Source organism: Zea mays, chromosome 4 (assembly GCF_902167145.1).
Source record: "Zea mays cultivar B73 chromosome 4, Zm-B73-REFERENCE-NAM-5.0, whole genome shotgun sequence".
NCBI classification, from domain to species: domain Eukaryota; kingdom Viridiplantae; phylum Streptophyta; class Magnoliopsida; order Poales; family Poaceae; genus Zea; species Zea mays.
Window position 1 is genome coordinate 201504310 of NC_050099.1, and position 15509 is coordinate 201519818.

The 15509-nt window shown below is 44.4% G+C and overlaps 2 protein-coding genes across 2 annotated transcripts; both read left to right on the forward strand.

The window, feature by feature from the left end:
• The first annotated feature begins 7400 nt into the window (after window positions 1–7400).
• LOC541952 (nucleosome/chromatin assembly factor D) lies at window positions 7401–8819 on the forward strand. The gene is made up of 6 exons (NM_001358409.1): window positions 7401–7565; window positions 7674–7880; window positions 7986–8043; window positions 8149–8193; window positions 8281–8349; window positions 8486–8819. The coding sequence occupies exons 1-6, from the start codon at window positions 7465–7467 to the stop codon at window positions 8642–8644; spliced, it is 639 nt and encodes a 212-aa protein (NP_001345338.1). The 5' UTR covers window positions 7401–7464; the 3' UTR covers window positions 8645–8819.
• A 1054-nt stretch (window positions 8820–9873) lies between these two features.
• On the forward strand, window positions 9874–13574 carry LOC100272565 (putative B3 DNA binding domain family protein). Its single transcript, NM_001147032.1, has 9 exons — window positions 9874–10277; window positions 10645–10977; window positions 11496–11614; window positions 11710–11838; window positions 12072–12161; window positions 12245–12345; window positions 12639–12685; window positions 12786–12862; window positions 13180–13574. The coding sequence occupies exons 1-9, from the start codon at window positions 10106–10108 to the stop codon at window positions 13219–13221; spliced, it is 1110 nt and encodes a 369-aa protein (NP_001140504.1). The 5' UTR covers window positions 9874–10105; the 3' UTR covers window positions 13222–13574.
• Window positions 13575–15509: the final 1935 nt, after the last annotated feature.

Sequence of the window (15509 nt, forward strand, 5' to 3'; positions counted from 1 at the left end):
GTCCCCTACGAATGGTACCTGCGCTCCAAACTCAACAATGTCCCAAATGCTAGCGTGGAGTGAGGTTAGATGATGCCTCATTTTACCACTCCACATGCAATAATCTTCACCGTAAAAAACGGTGGTTTGTCTAATGGGACGGAAAGTAAAGGAGTGCATTTGGAAATGTGGGGATAGAGTAGGGGGATCTTACTAAAATTCTTGCGCTCATGGCGCTTAGAAGTGACGGACGGCGCGTCAGAGCTGGAGGTGGAGGGCGACAAAAAATCGGTCTCGTAGTAGACCACTCTCTTCATTTTCTTCTTGTTGCCACTCCGGTGCGACTTGACGCGGGGAGGTGATTCCTCCCTTCCTTTGGCGCACGGACTCCCTTGATGGAGCCTTCCCGTGGCTTGTGCCCGTTTCCATTTCCCTCTTGGCGGATCCTCCCGACATCACTTCGAGTGGTTAGACTCTAATGAAGTACCGGGCTTTGATACCAATTGAAAGTCGCCTAGAGGGGGTGGATAGGCGGAAACTTAAATTTACAAACTTTAAGCACACTACAAGCCTGGGTTAGCGTTAGAATAAAAACTGAATCCTGGAGAGAGGGGAAAACAAATCAACCAAGAAAGTAAAGCGAATGACACGGTGATTTGTTTTATCGAGGTTCGGTTCCAAAGAACCTAGTCCCCGTTGAGGTGGTCACAAAGACCGAGTCTCTTTCAACCCTTTCCCTCTCTCAAACGGTCACTTAGACCGAGTGAGCTTTCTTCCTTGATTTCTCGGGTCACTTAGACCCCGCAAGGACCACCACACAATTGGTGTCTCTTGCTTCGCTTACAAGGCTTTGAGAGTAAGAATGAGAGAAAGAAGAAAGACAACCAAGCAACAAGAGCAACAAATAAACACAAGACGATCTTCTCACAAGTCCTAAAATACTATATTGAATTGTGGACTTTGATTGGATCGAAGGCTTTGATTTGTGTCTTGGAGTGTTGTGTATTGCTCTTGTATTGAATGAGGAGTAGTGAATGCTTGGATGGTTGGAGTAGAGGTGGTTGGGGGTATTTATAGCCCCCAACCACCAATTCAACCGTTGGGGCAGGCTGCTGTCGATGGGCGCACCGGACAGTCTGGTGCGCCACCGGACACTGTCCGGTGCGCTAGCCATGTCACCCAACTGTTAGGGTTCTGATAGTTTCGACCGTTGGAGCTTTGTCATCTGGTGGCACCGGACAGTCCGGTGCCTCGCCGGACAGGTAATGTGCACTGTCCGGTGCGCCTCTAGCGGCTGCTCTGACTTCTGCGCGCGCTATTCTTCACTGTTCACGTTGCAGGCGACCGTTGGAGTCGACCGTTGCGCCGCCTAGCCATTGCTCCACTGGTGCACCGGACAGTCCGGTGAATTATAGTGGAGCGGCTCTTCTGAAACCCGAAGGAGGCAAGTTTGAAGTCGTACGACCCTGGGCATAGGACATTGTCCGATGGCACACCGGACAGTCCGGTGCGCCAGACCAGGGTTCTCTTCGGTTTCTTTTGCTCCTTTCTTTTGAACCCTAACTTTGATCTTTTTATTGGTTTGTGTTGAACCTTTAGCACTTGTAGAATATATAATCTAGAGCAAACTAGTTAGTCCAATTGTTTGTGTTAGGCATTCAACCACCAAAATCATTTATAGGAAAAGGTTTAAACCATGTTTCCCTTTCAATAGCGAACACAACCGGACAGTATGGATCTACATTCTGACAATTCGGCTTAGCGTCGGACTATCCGGCCGCTGGGGCGGACAGTCCGGATACGCATACACAAAGCCTAATGTTGCACATCATACACTAATTTATTATACACCGCAGCAACAATATGTTCCTTCCCATACATATTTAAACCACAACACACCATATGATCATAGGCCAGTCAATGTTCTCGATCGACCATGACAGCAAGGTTGGCATAACAATGCTCGTCCAAATGAGCCCCACAACCCAAAGTCTGGTGGTCTGGCACCAGGCACAAAGGAGAAAATTAAGGAAGTGATGGTTGAACTATTTGAGATAAGCTCGGAGTTAGTGTATCTACTGTCTAGAGTAGGGCAATCATATCAAAAGCCATATGGGCATTGGTTTGACACTGTCTCGTACCAACAAGGGGCAAGGATACCTTAGTTTTCCAAGTTTTCTCGTGAATGTGGTAGAAGCACACACGAACACGTAGGCCACTTCTTAGCACACCTAGGCGAATTGGCCGATGGGAAAGTCTTTCGTGTTCGTTTATTTTCTTTATCCCTTACTGGTACCTCTTTTGCATGGTACGCCGCCCTGCCTCATAATTCCATTAATTCCTATAATGGTCCAGATAGTAAATTCTATGAGCATTTCTTTTTGGGGAGTATGAATTAGGGTTGGCTGATTTAGCCTCAGTCTGATAGGGATGCGAAGAATCTATTAATGATTATATCCAGAGGTTCCGGAACACTAGAAAAAATAGGGATGGACAAAAAACTCGAAACTCTATAACTCGCTCGACTCGGCTCGTTAGTGGTTCGGCTCGACTCGGCTCGTTTGTATTTTGTAACGAGCTGAGCTAGCGTTTTAGCTCGGTTCATTAACAAACTGGCTCGAGCTAGCTCACGAGCTAGACAAGCTAAGTCAACAACCCAATAACCTACATAGCTTAGAAAGCCCAAGAAGAAACCCTAAGACATCGAGATGGACAAATCATTTTCACCCGACAAAACTATGTGTCCGCGGACCGTGACTCTACAGTCGGCGGTAGCAACTACATTGCGAGTCTTCGACCTCCTGGCTCTCGAGTCACGAGCACTAACAAATCATCGTTGAAACAATGTGTGGTGGTAAGTAGCTAGTAGGTATCCATTGGTGTCATGATACTTTCCACCTGTCTACTCATCGTCGATATATTGTCCTATTCAAATGTGGAATGGTATGACAATAAGCCTGTGGTACATGCACAATCCCTTTTGCATATCCAGGATGGTGGGCACGTCCATTCTATACCATTTGATCCATTGGTCAAACAGTCATGGTCGAGAAAGATGCAATCCGAAACGACCTTAATGCATCATAGCCCTATTGAAGGATCACCCTATTGGATTGAAAAGCCAGCGGCTTGCATCAGGCTTAGTTCTTACCTCAGGAATAAGATAACTTGTAAGATCTCTTATTTTCTAAATAGTGTTGGTAATACATATGCTTTTGGTTTATCATACTCTACCAAAAGGAAGGGCATATGGTGAACATCAAAATGGGCAGGCAGACTGTCTGACCCTATAAGTCGGACGGTCCGTGGTCCGAACGGTTCGCGTGTGCGCGGAATCAGTTAAGGTTTCAAATTTCTAGCAAAATTTGTTAGAAAAACTGCAAAATTAACTCGAAAACCGACTTGTAACGGGTCCAGACCTCCCTCTTTATATAGACGAAAAGTTATGGCCGATTGAAACCCACAATCGATCCAATCAATCTTACTTATCATTTTTATGAATTGCATTAGGAGTAGCCCTAGTTATTATTTTTACCTTATGCATTAGGAGTAGCCTTAGTTTAGCCTTCCTCTACCTCTAATCTTCACCTCTCTTTGGCTCTACGTCAACTAGAGGCATCTTGGTTGGCCTGCCGATCCTAAGATACACCTTAGGATCTCTCCTCCGGTCCTCTCCGACGGGGTCCCTCCCGAGAGGCGAGATCTAGGTCTGCTGCAAAGAAGACAATCCTTTGCGCTATCGCGGACCGTCGAAGTCCTAGGTGTGGACCGTCCAGATGCACTGTCACACCCGGATTTAAAGAATAAAGTCGGGTGCGTCTCATATGTGCGCCAAAGAAGAACAACACATATAATGACAAAGTGTATAGAGATAAATGTCACAAATATCATAATGTCATTATTACATAGCAAAAGTCTTACAAAAATTAGATGATAAATATAAAGCGAACTAAACTTTATTCTCTGGTGCCACAAAGTTGACTAGGAGACGCCACCTAGATAAACTCGTATGCTTCATTGTAGGGCGGCTCCTCTTCGACCACCTGCTCTTCACCTGCGGGGGGGGGGGTTATATATCGCAACTGTGAGATCACAAAAGATCATAGCTCAACAAGTTGTGTGGAATAATGTGCATGAACTCACCAAAGATGGGAGCTCATGTGAAGTGTAAGGCTGATCAATAAATAAGGGGTAAAGCTGAGCATTGTTTTTAATGAGTTGGTCAAGTTTTATTAAAAGTTATTAAATGTAAGTAAATACCATACCAGAATAATAATAGAGCAAAACTAATAATAAATCCCATGCAATGCAAATGACAAATTGAAATTAATTCCATATGTTAATCATGCGAGAGTCCTGAGCTGCTCATGACCGCGAGCACCGTTAGTATACCAGTTTTACACTCTGCAGAGGTTGTACCCTGTACCCACAAGTCATGTTACCCATCTTCCACGGGGTTGTACGGGCCCCATACACCTCTACCAAGGAAGCGAGGCAGGGTAACACTACGAGGCATTTACAAAGTTCCACTAGCTTCAGAAAAAACGCTACAGTTCTAGGAAGAGCAGTGCAAGAATCCCCCGTCTGACCGTCATCGCAGCAAAATCAACCCGGAAACATCCCTACACGCCTACTCCCCTACTGCCCTTGCCCCTATCGGGTAAGGTAGTCTTCCACTAGCTTTCCTAGTTAGTCAGCCAAGGGCGTCCCAAATTACACCCTTGTGGTGGCACGTGTTTCTCAAGTTAAACTCCATGTTCCAATTAAAATAATGATCTTGTCATGAACAGAAATAGAACAACAATAAATAATTGGAACATAATCATAATGTAATATTAATCCCAAAACCATGTATAACAATAGCAGTTTCTACCCAAAAATTCAGGGGTAAACAAGGTGAAAAGATAACCAGACTAGGGTGACCTATTGGGTCCCATCAAAATTAAGCATATGCATGAATAAATGATTATAAAGAACGTTATTGGGTAATAAAAGTGGTCAAGGGCACAACTTGCCTTTAATGAGCTCCTGCTCAGCAACTTCTAACTGCTGAACACCCGGATCCTCGGTCGCTGGCTCTTCTACTCGCCACAATACAAACAATCATGGTACAAGGGAGAAATTAACATCACACCAAACATAATAATACATGTTTTTGGGATTAATAATACATTATGATAATAATCTACGCATTAAACGAGATCATAGGAAAAAGAATCAATAAATTCAGAGTTACGAATTTCGAGTTATGAATTCCCGAAGATTTTATGTGTTTGGTTCAAGATTAATTAAGAGACCAATTTTAATATAGTTTTCATGTTAAAACAGAGAAACTATGTGATGAACAATATTATTACAAAATTATAGGAACTGGAATGGACTAAGAAGGATTAAATATGAATTTTCTAGGAATTAAACAAGTTTTTGTAATTAATTTTATACTAAAAATCAATTTCTATAATCATTTATTCATTTTCACTGACCTCTGGACTGCACACATAATAACTAGATAACTCAGGGCTAAATCATAGTTTTCTCCAAGACTCAGAATCTCATGCCATGGACTGTGGGTTTGTTTCCCTAAAACAGAGGGTCCTATTTGTAAAATCAACCAATCGAAGAGGTATCGCGGGTTCCTGAGCGCCCGGTCGCAAGTGAACGGACCCGATTAGATCCACCCGCGCTTGAACCGGTACACGATCTAAGCCGTTCGATCCAACTCTGATGCCCCAGATTTAATTACCCTACATCGACTCTCGCTCGATCGATCGGAATTGGACGGACCAGAACGAATCGGCCACGACGAAAATGTGTTTTAGATCTCGGCCGTCCAACTAGAGATCTACGGTCTACGCACCAACACACCAGATCTAATTCAGCCATCCTCGTGGAGATCCACGGTCGGCGCTCGTTGTCAACCTCCCGCTGGCCATTGCGGCGGCGCAGTCCCGCCCGGCACAGCCGTTGACAACGTGCAATACCGCGCGCCATGGTGACCCAAACCCTAATTCTCTAAGGAAATACATATTGAATAACAATGCGAACACGAGAGTGGCATCCTCACCTTGATTAGCAGGTCGATGCCCTCTGACCGCGACGCGCGGCAGAGTCCAAAGTACGGTGAGCAATTCCGGTCACTCTGATGGTCGATTCGTCCACCCATGGCCGTGAGCACCCATCAAGCACCGCTAAGGAACTCCCCAAACCTTCAGTGGATCCCCGAACGCTGGGTGGACCGGATTGCCGTGCGGCGGTCACCCAAGCGCCACCCTTCCTCCCTCTGCTACCGTAGGGGTCTCAAGTGTGGGTATAGGTGTGAGGAAACGAGATAACGAGAGCTCCTATGATGGATTTATGCACACAAAGTGGGATCGGGGCGGCCATAACGGCCCGCACGGAATCGACACGTCGTTGAGCTCCGCCCGCCGCGCGTGCTGAACAGGGGAGACTCGGTAATTTGGGCCCACACGCAAGTGAGAGGTGGTGAACGTGGGGGCGCATTCGGCTGGCGAGTGGGGTCCGCTAGTCAGTACCGGTGCTGAGAGCACGGTTCAGCTGGACTAGGTAGTGGGGCCGTTCGTCAGCGACAGACGAAGGTGCAAGGAACTGACCAGTGGGCCATGGCTGTCTGTGCCATGCCAGGCAGCAGCGGGGTTGGCCGCGTGGAGGAAAAAGGCCAGGTGGGCTGAATTGAGGATGGCGGCCCACTTAGGTTAGTTTTGTTTTCTTCTTTTCTTTTCTGTTTTCTTTTTTTTTTATTTTGAATTCGAAATTTTAAATTTCAAATTTTGTGGCAAATTTGTACTCAATTTTTGGAGGTATGATTCAAACATGCCATGGTGAGATGAATTTATTTATTTATAAATTTATTTTGTATTGGCTAAAATTTCTCTCTCCCTTTTCTATTTTCCATTTTTTTTCTAAATTTAAGGAGTATTTGGTTCCGGACTAAAGTTACTTATTTAAGGAGTATTTGGTTCCGGACTAAAGTTTAATTTGAATATCAATTATAAATATAAAATATAGGATTAGTTAGATTTAATAAAAACGTCTTATATTTTAGTCTTATCTATATAATTAATATTATAATCAAACCACATTTAGTACCCGTAATTATGTTGACAGAGGAGCAGCGGCGGCGGGAGACATGTTTTTGATTTGGATCTAGGCGGGGGGAGGGGAGAGCAACTCAGAAAGAGAGAGCGGGACGGCAACTTTGGTTGGCGCCAAGACGAAGAAGCCTCGACCGTCCGATCTGTGGATTGGCTGCCAGGTGCTATGGATTTCCAATTCTACAATTTTTTGGCTGGCTTCCCTCCTCCTCCCCCCGCCGCCTGCAATTTGGGCTGCCGCCTCCCGCCGAATCCTTCGTCGCCTCCCCTCCGTCTTTATTACTCCGATCTCCTCTCCCTGCCTGGACATCCATCAATCCTCATCGCCACCCAACCCGCCGAGTCCCCAAGCAAGTTGAGCATCCATCCATCCATGGCGGGAGGCAAGTCCACCGGCAATGCCGCGCGCAGCAGGAAGCGCGTCGAGGCAACCGTCCTCAAGCGCTCCAGGGACGGGAGCGCCTTCACCAGATGGTAACCACCTGGCCTGCCTGCCTCTCCAACTCTCCCTTCCTCCTCTCCCTGCTCGACCGGACCGCTATCTGATGATTCTGATGCGAGCGAATCCCATCATGCATGCAGCGAGGCCTGCAACAAGGATGTCCCCGTCGTCCTCATCGACATGCACAGCTGCAGCCTCGACGAGAAGATCAGGATGACGCTCGAGGCGCAGGTCGTCGAGAAGACCGTCGAGGTCGCCAGTGCGGACCGCAAGAAGTCCTCCGCCAAGGGAGGTGGTAACAAGGACGCCAAGCGCAAGCGCTCGCCCACCGCCTTCTTCCTCTTCATGTATGCTGCAGACGCAGCGCGACACGCACATTCGCGCATTCTCCTTTGTTCCTCGCCCTCCTGATGTATACGCGTTTCGTTACATCGTCGATTTATTTCTTCCAGGGACGACTTCAGGAAGGAGTTCAAGGCCACCCATCCTGACAACAAGAGTGTCGCCACCGTATGGGCTTTTCTCTACGCCTCGCCTGCATTCCATTCCATTCCATCTTTTGCTTCATCCCACCCAATTTATTCTGCTAATCTTTTTTTTTTCTGTTGATTGAAGGTTGCAAAGGAAGGAGGGGAGAGGTGGAAGTCCATGACAGACGAGGTAAGTCCTGAATCTGAATCTGTCGAGTTTCCAACTCTTGCTCTTCATTCATTCATTCACGCTATGCTGTTCATTTTTCTGGACCAGGAGAAGAAGCCTTACATTGAAAAGGCCGCGGAGCTCAAGGCTGAGGCCGAGAATGGCGAGGGCAGTGGTGTAAGTCCATCTTCTTTTCTCTGCCTTCTCCTCTCCTTTTGTGGGCACTGTCATGTGTAATCTGTCTCTGCCAGCTAGTCTGCTACTGCTGCTACCTGTGTATTTCCCTGATGGCAATTCGGTGGCTGTGATGCAGGAGAACAATGTTGCCACTAAGAAAGCCAAGACAGATGACCAGGAGGTGGATCAGCCAGCAAAGAAGCTCAGAAAGTGCAAGGCTCTTCACGAGGACGAGGATGACGATGGTGACCAGGAAGACGAGGATGAGAAGAACGAGTTGGATGACGACATGTAGATGGCAGAGGCCACTCTCCCATCTCTGTAAATGGATGGCAGATGTGAGCGTCTAGTTAGAAATGTCACTTGTTTCAAGCTAGAGGGAAGAGGAAGATAGTCAGTAGTGAATATCCCCCGTTATCGTTGCTACATGAATGAACTATTCTATGATGCAGTTCTGTCTGCTTTCATCTCCATCCAACACATGTACTCAATGCCCTTTTCTTTTCTGGATTTTCTATATTACATCCATTGCTCCTGCCCCTAGAATTGAAGGTTGGTTCATGTTTGGTGGAAGACTAAAAAGGACAAAGGAAGGAGGCGTTGTATCAGTAGCACCGTTGCCTAGTTACATTAGCATCACCATCAGCATCAACCAAACAGTACAATAGCTGCATTTCACAAACATATTATCGGAATACTTAATGGTCCTAGTTTTACAATACTTGCCTAGATTATTAGAATCCTCGGATCTGTACTTTACCGGACGGTCACCAAAATACTTAGCTTAACATACTAGTAAAATATGAAATTCTTCTAACGATTTTTAGAATGCATACTACCCTCCACTTTAGTTTACGTATCATTGGTAGAGAACATTGCAGCAATTCTGACGATGAGTTTTTTTTCTTTCTAGAAAAAAAAGATTAAATTTGTTGAGACTTATGTTTGAGTAGGTGTATATAATACACTTCATTAGCATTGTATACTTTTAGATTAAAAAATGGGAGTGTACGCAACTTCCTAATGACAAATACAATACTTCATTTATTATGAATAAAAAATTGGATCCGAATGACTAGTCACTACATTTTTAATGGGGTATTTGCCGACTAAATTCTAATGTTTAAATGATAATTATTGGTGCTAAAAATAGTTTAATTATTATTAAATAATATGATGTAATTGAAGGCGTGCGCGGCAGAATGGATAGTGATAATGGGTGCAAATCCTGGGAGGATATTTTTGTTCCTTGCCTTTACCCTTTTTTTCCCCTCTCACGGTCGAATCGAAGATACGAAGAAGTCGGAGGAGGAAAAAAAAGCAAGGAATTCACCATCAGTACGTTCTTGCGGCGTGTAGAGAGAGAAGAGAACGGGTGACAGTAGCAAGCAGCCATAGCATAGCAGGACCACTCCTGCGCTGCACTGCACCAGTCTGCAGGTGGGTGCGGTGGGGGTGGCCGGGTGGGGTGAAGTGGAGAGAGAAAAGAGGAGGAGGTCGTCTGGCCCTTTCCCCTTCTTTGCCCTTGGCCCTTGGCCTCCTTTCGTCGAGAGAGAGAGAGCTGTGCTGGCTGCTGCTGCCCCGGGTCCGTCGGGACGGGTAGATGAGGAGGAAGAGAACAGCTCGTGACTGACTGACTCCCTCCCTCAGCGTGAGTGGGTTGCGGACGACCACATCCATCCGTTCCCACCATTCCCTTCTCCCACCTCGCCTCCTCCCCTTGCCCTTGCCCTTCCACAGCCGGAATCAGGGGGTAATGGGCCAGATGGGAGGACCCGACGGCGACGGCGACGGCGGCGCGGGCCCGCACCACCAGTACCACTACCAGGCGCTTCTCGCCGCCGTGCAGAACCCCAGCCAGGGCCTGCACCCCTTTCCCCTCCCCTTCCACGTGCCTCTGCACGCAGGAGCGGGAGCACCCGCCGCCGGTCAGTCACTCTCTCTTTCCCTCTCTCCGCATTCTCTTCCCCTTCCCTTCCTTCCTTCCTTCCTCACCGGATGGTCGGGTGTTTGGATGGATTAGGGAGGGAGGGCACCACCTGGAGTAAGTAGACTAAATTACCATTCAATTTTGCAATCCCGGCCGCACCCTACGCTGGTGCTTAATTTTGCACGGCACAATTTCTATTCCTCCACCACTGTCCACTGCTGCTGATCTATAATTTCTTACAGTACACGAGAGTACTATCAGAATCTAAACCTAATCTTACTTCTATCAGTTAATACTCTCTTTTTTTTCTTTTTGCATACAAATGTTTCCAATTCTTGTTGTTCACCCCAAACCCTATGCTGCAGGACCAGGACCTGGAGCTGATGCTGATGCCTCCACACACAATGCCAATGCCGCTCACCACTCTCAACCTCCAAGAGGTTTCACCGATTGGAGCGCGTCCAACAGTGCCTTCGCCGCCGTTGCCTCACAGCCCGCACCTGCTACCACCAATACACCCTTCCATTACAACCTCTCCCAGTCTTATGCCCTATGGACCCATTACATGCTTAACAAGAATGTATCCTACTCTACTTACCCTACACCACATGAGGAGCATCCCCACCCATTGCGCCATACCCACATCCAGGAGAATCCCCACCCATTGCGCCATACCCACATCCCGGATAAGGATTCAGGTACATCACCTTCTTTCCTTCACTTTCCTACTGCAAATTCCCTTCATTAACTTGTATATATATGTATCACTCTGATTAAATTTGACTGAAACGAAAACTCTCATGGAACCATGTAAAATATACAAGGTATAGTCCTTTCACAAACTTAGAGCAAAAACATGGCTTGCTTTCTTTTCATTCCTTTCTGGTTCACAGACATAACTATAGCTTGCTGCAGTTAGTAAGTTTGATTTCGTCTTCGTTGTTTTTAATGTCCTTTTGGCCTTCAAGCATGTTACGTAAGTTGGCAGTTTATTTCTGTATCATCATATTATTATCTGTGGTTGCATGGTACATATATTAGAATCCAATGTAGCATCAACCTGTATCCACATTGATTTAAGCATGGGCCAACTAATCTGGTGCGTCGCAATAGTCAGCATGTCCCGATTGTTATCCTCTGATGTAGAACCAATCTTTCACAATCCCGCCTCTGCCTCCGCCTCAGCTAGTTTCTTCATATTCTATGGAAACAACAGGTTGTGCATCTAGCCTTGGATTTGACTCTTTCACTACAATGTCCCTTGGACCAAATATTTGTTCCCACATGACGCCCATGGAAGGATCTATATCTGCCAAAGAACCCGAGAATTCAGAGGTATAGATAGACATGAACCTTCAGGGTTATAATAAACTTTACTGATTTCATTACCCTTCATAATCTTTACTTCTACTCTGATGTGTGATACACAGGATTTGCCTGCAATAGTTAGGAGCAGTGATGAAATGGACACTAGAAACAGTGGCAAAGTTCATCGTGACACAGTTGGCACTCTTCCTGAGTCGAAGCAGAGCCATGAAAGTTGTGCTTCCGTGAATAATGTGATACATCTAACACACACTCCATGTCCTTTTTTTATTGTGCATATTCTTCTCTTATGGCGTATCTGCATTTGCTAAGTTCATCGGAAAAAGAAAATAACTGGTTTGAATTCTGTTGACATAGTTCTAGTTACCTGGTCATGGTACAGTAGATAGACAAACACTTCTCTCGTAATTAACAAGTTATTTTCCTTCCTGTGTCACCTTGTGCTTGGGACATACATGACTTTCAGAAGTTCAACTCTGGAGAGTACCAAGTCATTTTGCGCAAGGAGTTGACAAAGAGTGATGTCGCAAATTCCGGACGAATTGTGCTTCCCAAGGTAGCCTATCCTATTATTCTGGGGAGTTAGGGCACTTTGTCAACGATGTTTTGTAATGTAACTGCCTGTTCAATCTTCTGCAGAAGGATGCTGAGGCTGGTCTTCCACCATTGGTGCAAGGGGATCCTCTGATACTGCAGATGGATGACATGGTGCTTCCAATTATATGGAAATTTAAGTATAGGTATGCTCTCACTCTCAGATTACCTTATGACATCTTTGAAATGGCACATCTGAGAAAGGTAATAGATGCAAATATGTTTCTGAATGATAATGACCTATTGGGATGTCCTAACTTCTTTCCTGTGAAGAGCCAGGAAGTTGAAGGCATTGTATAAATTGATTTCTCTCTTAAGTGTTGCCATGTTCTTAAAGTTGAAGGTCATGAACAGTAGATGCCACAGTATGCAGAAACTGGTGCATCTTATTACTGTTGCTAAACTCAAATGTTTTCTGACACACACTTTGCTATTTCAGATTTTGGCCAAACAACAAAAGCAGAATGTATATCTTGGAAGCTGCAGGTATGCCTCGATGTGGAATTCGGATACACTTTCAAATGTTTCCTAGCTTTCTTGTTATCCCGACATTGATAGATTGAGCCATTTGAATTTTCTTTGTTAGGTGAATTCGTGAAGACACATGGCCTTCAGGCAGGGGATGCGCTCATTATCTACAAAAACTCCGTGCCTGGCAAATTTGTATGCAAAATTTATTAGTTTCTATGTTCATATGGCAATCATGACCATAAGTTCTGTTATTGCATTTGACACAGCTCACTAAAACATGTAAAACTAGAACATAACTTTTCTGATTGCATAAACCTATGGTCATGTGGTACTTAAATTAAATTGCATGTTTGTATATATATATATATATATATATATATATATATATATATATATATATATATATATATATATATATATATATATATATATATATATATATATATATATATATATATATATATATATATATATTGATGTCTCATTTTGATGTTTGTTTTTGTACACAGATTATCCGTGGGGAGAAGTCCATTCAGCAGACAAACCCCTAGACACAATTTGATGTGACTGTGCACCATCAGATATGGCGTCCGAGGATACACCATATGTTCACGTTCCAGTTGTTATCGACTTTTCTAATGTCTCACCGTCACACTGAGATAAGTCGAAAAAGGAGATACACCGTGTGGATGGAGAAAAGGAGAAGAAATTTTGGGAGACATTGGAAGTGCTGCCAGTGAGCCTACGTCTAAGCTCAGAACAAATGGTTTATGTTTTTTCCCCTAATTCGGTCGTATTTGGATGCTTGAGTCCTGCATTGCATGATGAAGAACATTCTCAGTCTCTCTTTTTTTGTAAATATTTTAATTCAGGATCTATAAGGTAAAGGAAGTGGTTTGGAAGCAGATTTCTGATTCAGCGTTCTCTTGTCTCATTCATTTTACCAACATTTTTGTTAAATTTGTGATTGTGCTATGCTCGTAGGGCGTATGTCTATTGTCCCTTGATTTGGGTGCTGAGGGGAGTTAGTTGTGTTGTTTATTTCTAGGCGGCATCCACTTTATACCTTACAATTGGCTTCTTCTCTAAACAGACGCTAGGATAATTTTAAATATATAGCATGTAGATTTTATAAGGGGAGTAATACATTCTATTCTACTATTATAAAGCATCAGTTTTCTGATTTCCACGGAAAAAAGTCGTTACTTCTTTCTGATTTAACACACAGTCCAAACGTCGTCTTCTCATTTTATGCAAAATTAGTGTAAAATTATATACAAATAGGGATTTGAATCTTGGTGACTTGGTTGATGGCTTTATATTCATAGCTACCTAACCATCTGAACATATATATTTTTATGATTTATTTAAACAAAGTCTATTTATATTATACATAGAAACCATAGAAACCGTAGCTATAGCAATGCAAATGCATCTCACTAGTAAATATATACATACCACCCTCTCGTCATTGTTCCGATGAATATTTAATAGTTTTTTTCTGTTAAAACATACATTACATTAATGAGCTATAAATGTCATTTTATTTGTCGACCGTTCACTAATTATTTGGACAGTAAAAAGTTTTTTTCACACGCAATCGTACGAGTTAGAACAACCTACTTCTAACAATATTTAATAATATTTAATAGAGTCTAATTTCAAGTTATACTAGTCAGTTGCCTGTGCATTGCGACGGCTCACAACGATACCCACGTAAACTATCAACAAAAAGATCTCAAGATTTTTTATTGATTGTCTTCGTTTTCTGTATAATATTTTTTTGATTTGATTTACTGATGTTGTTATTTGCTCCATCCAATATGTCTTGTTATAACACGACCAATGAAAGGAGCAATTAGAAGAGAGTTCACAACGACTGACTGAACGAATATAGATTATAGAATGACATAATTTCATCATCAGAGACCAAATAAGATGAAGTTTGTGAGCTCAAGTTTCTAAAATAAGTCACATGAACTCAAACTTACAAAAAGATAGATCAAAATATGGAGTGGTTTCTAAAGTCAGACATCAATAAAAACTGGATGCGCTCCATACAAATTATGGTACTTCGTAGCAATTACTAATGTTTAAAACCAACAAATAACCTTTCCTTTTACTGTTAGCGTGATAAATCATTGCTGCTCCATCCAATTCAACAACCTCAAACACCATGGAGTCCATTGCACCAATATGGTCTCAGAAATGACATAATGCATCCAAGAGTCAAGAACACAAGGGACGAGCACCATGTGGTAGTGCCCTCATAGATCTCCAAATCCTAATACATATTGTCCAATATCTCAGACCTAAACTTCTCATCGCCAAGATAACCTAAGCGTGGCAGACGCCACTGTGTCCTCCTCGGTGTCACACACGGAGAAAGGCCAGGAGCAAGACCGACTCGCCCCGTACCAGCGCCGGTCGACTCGCGGCTGCGATCGTGGGCGGGGGTAGTAGGTTGGGGAGGAAGAACAGGGTGAAGGCCGGGAAGACGAACGGGACATCCGACGATGGCGAAAACGATGGTGTGCGCATGTTGTGAAACGTCCTCGCAGACGTGCAATAGCCACTGCGCGGGTCGGTGTCGGGGCTGGTGTCAGACGAATACGGGGAGGAGGCGCCTGCTCCCAGACCCTTTGACGAGAACGGGTGGCGCGGAGGCGGAGGAATGAGAGGAGAGAGAAAATAAGCAGGATGGAGAACGAGGTAGCGGTAACTGAATCAAGGCCCATCATTATTGTGCAGAGGTACAGATGGCCAAATGGGCCGTGTCTGGCGGTCTGGCCCGAGATACGACCCATTTAATAGTGCCTGGGCCAGCCTGGCACGAGCA